Below are 10,360 nucleotides of genomic sequence, written 5' to 3'. Positions count from 1 at the left end.
TTTTTTTTTTCTTGTCCCCCGCTCCTGCCCGGCGGTTGTCCTTTCGCCCGCGGCCCCGTCCCTTAGGGCATGTCCCGATCCAACAGCGTGAGCCCCCCGGGCTTCGGCGGTCCCGCGCCCTGGGCAGGCACCGAGCAGCACCGCTCGGCCTGGGGCGAGGCGGAGGCCCGGGCCAATGGCTACTCCTACCCGCCGCCTCCCAACAGGTCCTCGGGCAAGAAGGCCTCCCGCATGTCGAGCAGGTGGAGGAGCGAGGAAGACTACGAGCCCCGTAGCCGCGGGGAGAGCGGCTGCAGGATGATGAGCTTTAGGTCCAAATCCGCCTGGCAGGAGCACGGTGACGACAGCCGACGTCACCGGTCCCGCCACCCGCCCGGCAGTGATTCCCCCGCTGCCCCCAACAATGCCAGCCCTCGACAGCTGGGGGAGCAAGGGGAGGTGCGGCCCCGCTCGGTGGAGCTGGGGCTGGAGGAGAAACGCATTAAGGCCAAGATTGATGAGCTGGAGGAAGAGGACGGGGACGAGGGGGACTCCGAGGCGGCCTTCTCCATGGGCAGTTGTTGCAGTAGCCTGCTGCAAATCTTCAGGTCCAAGAAGTTCCAGTCTGAGAAACTGGAACGCCTCTACCAGCGCTACTTCTTTCGGCTTAACCAGAGCAGCCTCACCATGCTCATGGCCGTGCTGGTGCTGGTCTGCGTGGTCATGCTGATCTTCCATGCGGCGCACGGCCACTATGAGGTATCCTACGTCGTGGTGCTCTCCCTGGCCATCCTGCTGATGGTGGTGCTGTGCATGGTGTGCAACCGCAACGACTTCCACCAGGACCACATGTGGTTGGCATGCTACTCTGTCATCCTGGTGATCCTGGCCGTGCAAGTGGTAGGGGTTCTGCTGGTGTGGCCCAGGAGCGCCTCGGAGGGCATCTGGTGGACCGTCTTCTTTATCTACAGCATCTACACACTGCTGCCCGTGCGGATGAGGGCCGCGGTCATCAGCGGGGTGGTGCTCTCTGCCATCCACCTGGCCGTCTCCCTCAAGATCAACGCAGAGGATAAGTTTCTCCTGAAACAGGTAGGCAAGCCCTAAGTGGTTTGGGTGTGCGCTCAGCATTGAAGGGCGAGGGAAGCAGTGTCCGACTTCCACAGGCCTGCCTGATGCTGGAAGGCTGACAGGGCTTTCAGTTGGTTACTACTGCTGAGTGGGATGTTGTCCAATGTGGTAGATAGCCCCTGTTATCTTGCTTTTTTCCATAGCTTTGCTGTTTTCTCATTTCTGCTAAGGTTCTAAACATATAAGAAATGTGCCTTACTGGGTTCCCATGACAGCTGCTCCAGCACTGTCAGCCAGCCCTGCTAATGCCCTTCAGCTGTATTTAATGTAAACAGCCTTGTGCTAAGCACACCTGTGGAACGGTATCTGTGCGTGCTGCCATGTTACTGAGAAATGTGTGGAGAGTCTGGCTGTTCTTATGAGCTAGAGGTTATCCTTGTGTGTCACTCTGAGTTCGAGTCTGGGTTCCATGTCAGCGCAGAGCTCGGGCGTCGGAAAGCATACTTCTCTGGAATGGGGGGTAGGCTTTTGGTTTAGCAGGAAGGTGTGTTGCTCTAAGATGTGCTGGAAATATCTACAGTGAAGAAACCCAGAGTTCATATACAGCCAGGAAAAAAAAGTATGGCAAAAGTGCAAATGCAGGTTATTATTTTTCTGTGATATCATGTTTAACTGAAGCAGATCAGTTCACGGGAACAATAAGACTATTATCGAATGTATTACAGTGCAATTTTTAATTACCATATCCGTATAAACAACAGCAATACAAGGCGCCACTCCTCTTTCAAGCAAAGCAAGCAGCCTCGGGACTCATGTGCTTTAAGCTTTCCACACACCGAGGCAATCAGGAAACCATCGACTTAAAATGCTGAAGCTGTGAGGCAGTTGTCATCCTTTTGATGTGCAGGACTCTGCACAAGGATGAGCCTGTCACAGAGTCAGCCCTGATGCTTGGGTGAACCCAGGGATTCTTTATTGAAATCAGGTGTTTGGTAGCTTTTCAACCCTATCACATAATACAAAATAAAGCTTTGCGTGCAGTGCCTTACTTGAGTCTCAGTTCTGAGTTGTTTTGAGTTCCACCTATGGCAGTGGCAAGAGAAGTTGTAGGGCTTAAATAAAACCTCATTAGGATGAGGCTGTCGCTGCTCTGCTATACAAAATTACTCTTCTCTCTCCTGCCCGGTTAAGCCTGCTTGGACAGTTTCTGGCTTTGTTCTTAGTTTGTTACAGATATTTTTGTAAACTGTACATGGCATATTTTTATGTTTGCTATAAATGTCTTTTTGTGCATTTCCAGCGGAGAATACACTGTGAGTGGGACAGTTGCTGTTTTTCTGCTTGACTTGAAAAAGTTTGCTAATGGCATGAACTCTTCCCCACTGGGGCTCTGGTCCTGCAAAGCCTTGTGAGTGCTCTTGGCTTTGAAAACTGAGACTTGTCCTATTGAATTCGGTGTATTTGGAGACTGTATCCTTACATATGAAAGCAAAGCCCATCATGATCGTGGCCAGAAGACCTAGCAGTCCGTTATGAGCAGAGTTGAATTTGTAGGATCCTAATGAGTGCGTAAGATATCATCATGTTATAAAGTGTTGGTAACTGTATTTTAATAGGAAGGAGCCCAAATTACAAAGGACAAATGATTGACTCTCTCAATGGAGAATTTGGGATGATTGCAGCTCCCTCCCTTTCCAAACTGCCGGGTTATTTAGAAGAGGTTGGGCTTGTGTATAAGTATGCACTTGCCAAAGGTAAAAGCATGGGCTATAGGTGATGGTGCAGTATGCACAAATCTGTGCATTGCACAGTTGCTTTCCCTTTCGTACTAATGCTGGTTTTTTTCCTGCAGTTTGACAATAAACATTCAGTTAATGAGGAATGTCCTAGGAGTGCTGGTACTTTGTTTTCAAAGGCGGAGCCTCTCTCCACATTGCCTGCTTATTTTTCCTGCTAACACCGTCTCTATCTTGCTGTGGTCTACGTTGGCGTAGCTCTGGCTGAATTCAGTGGGGTTGTACAAGGCCAAGAATCAGATTCCTTGCACGTTTGTGTATGAACATGAGCTGCTATCTCTGGCTGGCTGATAGAAAAATCTGTTGTGCTGAGCACATCGCCTCAGAGCTATTAACAGGCCTTCCTCGCTGGGGCTGTATCTCGTTGCCGTGGAAATCGGTCGTGTTCAGCTCTGTGCCCCTAATGGCACGCAAGCCCTATTTTCCTCCTCCAAACTACCAGGGGCGAAGGCAGATGAAGAACCATATAAATCGAGAAGAGGGAGTTAAGTTGTTTTCAGTGACTTCATGCTGGCAGTCACATCAGCCTGTGTTTTGTGGAGCAGGAGTGGATGTGAATGCATTCGTGACTGTGTGACCAGATGGTACTTTATACCCGGCAGTCACATAAGAAAGGCTAGTTAGGATGTATATCCCCTTTCCTCTCTTTTCCATGACATTTTTAACTATAAAACTTGAGCAAGTTCTTCTTCATGGGGCTTTTTGCTTTTAATCCTCTCCCAGTTGTTTCCAAGCCACAAGAAATCATACACTCCTGTTATTATCCACTGACATTCAAAGCTGGGTGACTCTTGTGTAGACTCCTGAGCACTTTTATGAGGCTCAGGAGCCTGTTAAAAACTCCTCTTTCTCAAGAGAGTGAAATTCTTGGGTTTTAAGTCCCTTTTGGGAGAAAGGCAGCTTGTTGGATTCTGCTACCAAGGACACATGGTTTTATTGTCTGAATTATCTTCTCTTACCATTACTGAACTTCTCTGTCATCAAACTCTCCGATCAAAGGCTGTGATAGTCAGACTTCATGGAAGGGTTAATGCAGTCAGCTGTTTCTGAATCGGTAAAGTGACAGGAGTAAAGGTAGTTGTGGTTACTCAGTCTTAACTGAGCTGCTTTTTTAAATAATTCTTCTCGGGTCACTGGATTTGGAAAGTAGGTTCTGACTTCTGTTTGCTACCTGGCAGAGTCTGGGGTTTGTCTTTAAAAAGAGTGCCCTGAGCACCCCTATCAGAAGCAGTGGGTATATGTGGTACTTCTGTGTCTGATTGTGTAGGGGCAATGATCTTGGCTTCTTGAATTGATGTTGATTGAAAAAAATGCTAATTAATACAAATTATTTCATTATATTAAAAAGTTATCCAATGCTGGGGGAAGGGAATTTACTTTACCGAGCACAGTGAATAGATGATGCTCCACCAACTACGAATTTTGATTGCTTAAATGTGAGAGGTTTTGTGTGTTTCTGTGCTCCATTAATTCTAGAGGGACTGCTTCTGATTTTTTGGGGAGGTAATGACTGCATTTGCCTTTAGGTTTATGTCCTTGTGTTATCCTGGGACAGTTTGGATTACCAATGTTTTTCATTGCATAGAAGTCTGTCCGCTCCTCCTTGTATATAAATGTATCTTTTTCAGGCCAGCCTTTTCCATGTGTTGGTTTCTGTACACTTTCAGGCTCTGAAAACGCACTCAACTCCTGGATTCACATAAGAATAACTTTGCGTGAGTGAGGCTTTCTAATACTTAACTGAGAAAGAAATACCCTGTTTCCCAGTAAAAGCTGCCTTGCATTCACAGCAAAGATAACACAGATTTATTGTCTGCTCCGATCGGAACGAGCTGCCTGGCTGACCCACGGACTTGTACAGGCACATGGGAAGCGCTCGCAGCGTACGGGCTGCTGATGCTTAACTGAAATCATGTGAGACCAGCTGCCCTCAGTGCAGATTGCCTTGAGTAAGCACTGGCATTTTTGTAAGGCTAGGGGCTAAGGGACAAGGAATTTCACAAGAGAGTTTATTGGGCTCTGAATCAGACTTAAAAAGGGATGGGGATTGTGTGTGGGAGTGGGTGGGGGACGAGGAGTAAGGGATAAGAATGCCATATATACAAACATCAAACGAACCTGTGGACTGAGGTTAGATTTACTCCTATTTTCCCATCCAAACTTCTTTTATTGTAACTTTCTGAGGCTCCTTGTTCAAGAATACATTTAAACCTTTGTAGTTTATTAAGTCAGTGCAAGTGAGTGAGTGTTAAGGTACCACAAAAAATAATACTTTTTTTTGTTTGTTTGTGTCAGTAACCTCACTGAAAGAGAAACTGAAACGTACTGGTCTCTTTCCTCCTCAAATATTTCTGCAAACCTTCTGCAAAGGATCTCTGATAGCAAAGTTCTGAACAGCTGCCCCAGCACATGGCTTTTTTTTTTTATGGCTCTCTGAACTTAAGGCTCTTGATGTTGATCTCCTTCTTGCTCGACCCTTTTCTGTATGTTTCCATCATAACAACATTACATTAGTACTCTTCATCCTTCATTTCTGAGAACTGTGTATATGTTGGCCTTTCAGTCTGTCAGTCTGTGTTAATGGTACATGATTGATCTGCAGCTGCATGGTGGCTCTCTTGAAAGTGCAGCATTTTGGTTTAACCATTTCTAGGAAGATGTTGCTATGAAAACATATGCAATCTCTCTTTTTGTTTTTTCTATATGAACTGTCACTTCAGCAGGGCTAAAAACAACTTCTTACTGTAACAGGGTGTCATCTTGAGTCTTGTGGATGTCTTCTAGCATCTTGTAAAGGTGCTTTTTAAATGCAGTTTGAATGGCATTCAACAAGAAGTTAGTCACATAGTAGGAGAAATGGTACTGTATGTTCCATCTCAGCCTCAGCATGCTTAAGATATGTAGGTGATGACTGATTTCGAGAAGGCAGATTCTCAGAAGTGTGTAAATCAAGTCACTGTATTGTGCTTTCATTGTCTTCAAGCAGACTTTATTTATCAAGGAGGAGAGATGAACTACCTGAAATGCAGATAATCTGTGTGTCAGTTTTCCTATGGTTGCGTGCTGCCCGTTGTACTTTTTTCCACCTGGAAAATAAATTTGAGTAATGTTCATTTAAGACATGATTTTTAAGGCACTTGGCCACATGAGGCCAGGTACTGTGTGCCTCAAACAGCACTTTATGCAGAGCAGGACATTGATATCAGTAGGGCTCTCATGCAGTGGGAAGTGCTCCAGCACTGCTCACTGTTGAAGAATCTGCCTCAGCAGCAGTTGGACCGAAGTTAGTGAAAATTGATTTGCAGTCTTTTGTTCAGGGAAAAAATGGCAACCTCAAATATTCAGTAACTGTTGTACTCATAGTTGCCTCCCTAGTGTAATTCTGTATCAGAGGTAATTAAATAAATTCCCAAGGTATTGCGTATCAATTAGTCCTTTGTAGGAATATTATCTGTATCTCTGGGGAATGCATGTGTTGCTTGGGGTTTACAAAGGCATATCTGTTTTTCTTATCTCCTAAATTACCCTATGATCTTGCCACCTCCCAATGTCCCTCCTTGCTTTATCTTCTTTCCTCCCACCATGAATTAGTTTAATATTTCACTGTAATGTTCACCGGTATCAAAAGCTGTTAGTGTGACAGTGTTAGAGTGCTGTGTGTCTAATTTTTCCATGTTTCTGGATTCTTAATTGTCTCGATAAACTGACCCATTTGACTAATTTCTCTCAGCCTCGTGGTGGTAATCGTGGTCTTATAGCTGGTTTGGATCTTGGTGAGTTGAAGACAAAACCTAATGGGGATGATTGAGGTGCATAGCAAAAGACTTGTTCTTCTAGGCATTTTTATGACATTCTTGAAAAGGCAGAGTGTGCTGGTTCTGTTTATTTCTGGAGAGGTGAAGATAGTTTAGCAAAGTGTTGGGATTCATTGAGATGCATGAGGCAAAAGGATAGCTTTTTGTGCCCTAGTCTTACAAAGCAGTTGTTGACTTGTCCTTTAGGGTCCTGGGCTTGATGGCTTAGTTTGACACCAGTGTGCCCCCTGTTCTCTGTTAGAGACCTGTCCAAGGCAGGACATCTTATTTACATGGTCTCTTGTGATTAACCACATTCAGAAGATTTATAAACCTGACAGCTGATTTTCCTGGTGCTAAAGGCTCGCTGGAACTGGTCGTGCCCTCCTGGATCCTGAATTGGCTCAGTGCTTCCTAAATGCCCTTTTACTCTGAGTTCGCTGTTGTGTGGGCAGCACTGCCAAGGTCTGGGGTGGAAGAGAGCTGGGACTCAGCCCAGCTGGAATGTGAACTTTGGGCACCAGACTCTTTTCCAAGTGCATTCAATTTGTGTCTGATTAGCTAATCTTTCAGTCATGTACCATAGCTCCTTCTCTGTCTTTCAAGAAAAGTGGAACAATTGCTAACTTTTTGGCCATTGCAGTAGTTGGAATAGTTACAGTCTTTTGGGAATAGCTGATTTGGTCATCATATTTTGGTACTACTGGATGTTACTCTCATTTTCTAATTGAACTAAAAAACCTTTCCTTCTGTCCTGGTAGAAGATGCAATGAAAAATCTCCAGCAGCAGCTGAAAAACCGAGAGGTAAAAATTGAAATTATTTTGACAGCAGCTTCCATAAGTGTGGTAAAGTGATCCACTCTGTAGCTAGCTGGTAGTGGCTTCTGAGAACCTGTGCTTTGAAAAGCTTTGAAATGCTCCTGTCTTTCTCTTCTCTTTTTTTCCTCCCCCTTCTCTTCCCTTTTTTTTCCTTCTCTTTTTTTCCCTTCTCATCTTTTGTTTTTCCTTCTCATCTGTCTTTACTTACTTTTTCTTTTTTTGTTCTTTTTTCCTTTTGTTCTTTTCCCTGTTTGTTCTTTTTTTAATTGTCTCTTTTCTATCTTGGTTTTTTTATTTTCCTTCTTATTTTGTTTTCCCTGTGCAGGTGGGTGCGGTTCAGAGGAAATTCCCACTTTTGTTTGGGGAGGTAGAAGACAGGGCTCCAAGTTTTGCCAGCCTTGGGCAAGCTTTGTCCTCCTGTCTGCTTTATACTGTGGGATTTACATGGCACCTTGCACAGGTAATCTGTACCCAGAAAATGTAATGTGGAGGGAGCTGGAGTGCACCAGAGTCTCCCCCGAGTCTTCCAGCTGCTACACAATTTTATGATGTGCTACATGGGGGGTTTTTTCATGGCCCAGAGGGATAGGACAGTGACAAAGTGTGTGTAAGGAATGTGAAGATTCACAGTTTCTGGGAAGTGGGTGGAGTTCCTGTATAACTGCTGTGTGACTTTTTTCATCTCCTGTGAGTCCTGTGTTTTGATGTGGGATATACTCAGTGTTAGTTCCTTCCCTCCCTCTGAAGTCTAGCCTGGTGATCTGAACTTGTGATATCTTTCATCCATGGGATGCTCTTTCTTCTTTTTGTTTTGACATTGATGATACTTTTAAAAAAATATTAATTTTTTTTTTTTGTCTTTACCTGAGATGTATCCTACTGCTGCCAGAAACTTAATTTGATTCATTATTCTGGAGTCCTTAGGCTAGGTAAAAACCCAAGGGGAAATCTCATGTGAATGAAAAAAACACAACCCCAAAGATATTAAAAAGGATAATGTAGTTATGAGGGGGTGTGGGAAACAGACAAGAATTTTAATATTTGTCTCCTGAGCTCCTAAATGTTCTCACCTTATCATAAGAAAGCTTGAAGTTTCTAGCACTTACTAAGAGCACACATAAAATGACTGCCAGGCCAAGACAAGAGTCAAAATGCTTTTTAGCCCCTGCAGCTGGACCACTCCCAATGAAACCATCCATGATGTTTTATGATGATGCTGAGTCTGGCCAGCTTCACCACTGGCAGGTACAGGAATGGCATCGTTGAGCAGATCTGTGGTAGAATTTAGCATGAGATGGTCTTGTTCTGACACTGAGAGAAATGGACTCCATATTACATTTTAAAGCTCTGCCTTCTGCATTCAGCCTTGCTCTTGAATGTTCACAAAGCTCTGTCCCATCAGGAGCCTGGTAGATAGACCAGCTTGTGAACTGCTTCAGCCAGACACAGTCAGTTTTGCATCACAAAGATGATGCATTTACAAACAGTGGAAGCCCCCACAGTTTAAGAATTAATGGTGGCAGCAGTGGCATCACCACAGTATTGCTTCTGGTGCCAGGCTGGCCTGACTGATGCTGAGTAGGACTTCTGTTACAGCACTCGCTATAGAAAGTTTCATTGTTTTGTCAGGCTTTGTTCTGCAAATAAAATATCATCATGTACTTTTTTTTTCTTCATATTTTTAAGTCACTAATGCAATTGCCATATATCCTTACTCCCTTCCCCAGACATCAGGAACACAAATCATCTTTGTGTGTTGATGTTATCAGGACTGTCTGTAGTGTACATTGTATAGTCATCATTTGTGGCTTCATAGTAGCAGAAACAGCAGAAGAGAAATATATTTCAAAGCATCCTCAATCCTACCCTTACTTTGTTTATAATTCCTTTACCTAGACTGCTTCTTTTGCAGTTTGAGTGATGAATTTGCAGATTAAATATTAAACTGCCTTTTCTTTTCATGAAAAGTTTTACACACCCATGTAATACCCATCAAATTTTTTACTGTGATTTGTGTCTTTGTGGTACTTCTGTGCCACTGTGGTACTGCTGTGGTACTCTCTTTTCCTGGGAAACCTTGCTTTTGGGAGGTTGAGTTTTGGGAATTAAAGCTGCTCTACAAATTTAAGGTGCGCATTCCACTAGTATCAGAGTGCATCTTTGCAGACAGTAAACAAAGGACTGTGCTGATACAACAGAGAGGGAATAGAAATAAAGGTTTGTGTTTTCTTTTTCTTTCCCCCCAGACATTAGAAATTGATCTCTCAAAGCGGCAACTTACGCAAACTGTTTATTCTTCAAATATGTTTGCAGCTTGTATAAGACATTCTGTCTCACTTCATAGTCAAAAGAAAAGGCTGTGACATTGCTTACAAGAATCTGTCATAAAACGTTGCTGATGCAAACAGTTCCCTGGCTGTGTTTTCCCTTCCAGAAAAAGCCATGGCTCCTTCCCTAAATTCTCTGTGCTAGGCTATATGCTACAAGCACTGCTCTCTGTGTCCCTCTGACTCTGAAAACTGAATTCTTAGAGCTAGCAATGTGGTAAGGAACTACTCAAATCAGTATTTCTAAAAACAGTAGTTTGCTGGTCAGCCTACAGATGACAGAGCTACTCAGACATGCTTGCTGAGTGATGAACTCTTTCCGTTTGCTGTAAGCTGCCCAACAGCAGCTTTGTGTGTGTATTCTTGCTTAACATGTGGGTGTTTATACACAGAGTTGCACAAACAGGATGACCAAGGGATGTGTTCATTATTAATGAAGATGTTTTCCTTTGAATGGGATTTCTTTTTTTTCAGACAGGTGGTTACTAGTAATCTCGTAGAGGAAAGGAAGAAGTGCTCTGTGGTTCTAAGGAAAGAGGCTGCTCTGCAGTGTGGTAGGAGAATGTGTAATTA

General features: G+C 44.1%; 1 protein-coding gene across 2 annotated transcripts in view; it reads left to right on the top strand.

Moving 5' to 3' along the window:
- Window positions 1-7: 7 nt before the first annotated feature.
- The window catches only part of ADCY5 (adenylate cyclase 5), a 206,165-nt gene continuing 195,812 nt past the window's right edge, over window positions 8-10,360 (top strand). Inside the window, exons 1-2 of one of the 2 annotated variants that reach the window (XM_027637239.1) lie at window positions 789-879; window positions 951-1,071. In XM_027637239.1, the coding sequence (XP_027493040.1) occupies window positions 976-1,071 (96 nt within the window). In that variant the 5' untranslated portion in view covers window positions 789-879; window positions 951-975. Of the gene's footprint in view, window positions 1,072-10,360 lie in introns of both variants that reach the window. The other variant, XM_027637238.1, reaches the window with a different exon arrangement.

The sequence above is a fragment of the Corapipo altera genome, unplaced genomic scaffold (assembly GCF_003945725.1).
Source record: "Corapipo altera isolate COAL_440 unplaced genomic scaffold, ASM394572v1 45, whole genome shotgun sequence".
NCBI classification, from domain to species: domain Eukaryota; kingdom Metazoa; phylum Chordata; class Aves; order Passeriformes; family Pipridae; genus Corapipo; species Corapipo altera.
The sequence above is the reverse complement of the archived record's forward strand: the minus strand, read 5'-3'. Positions and strand labels throughout refer to the sequence as shown.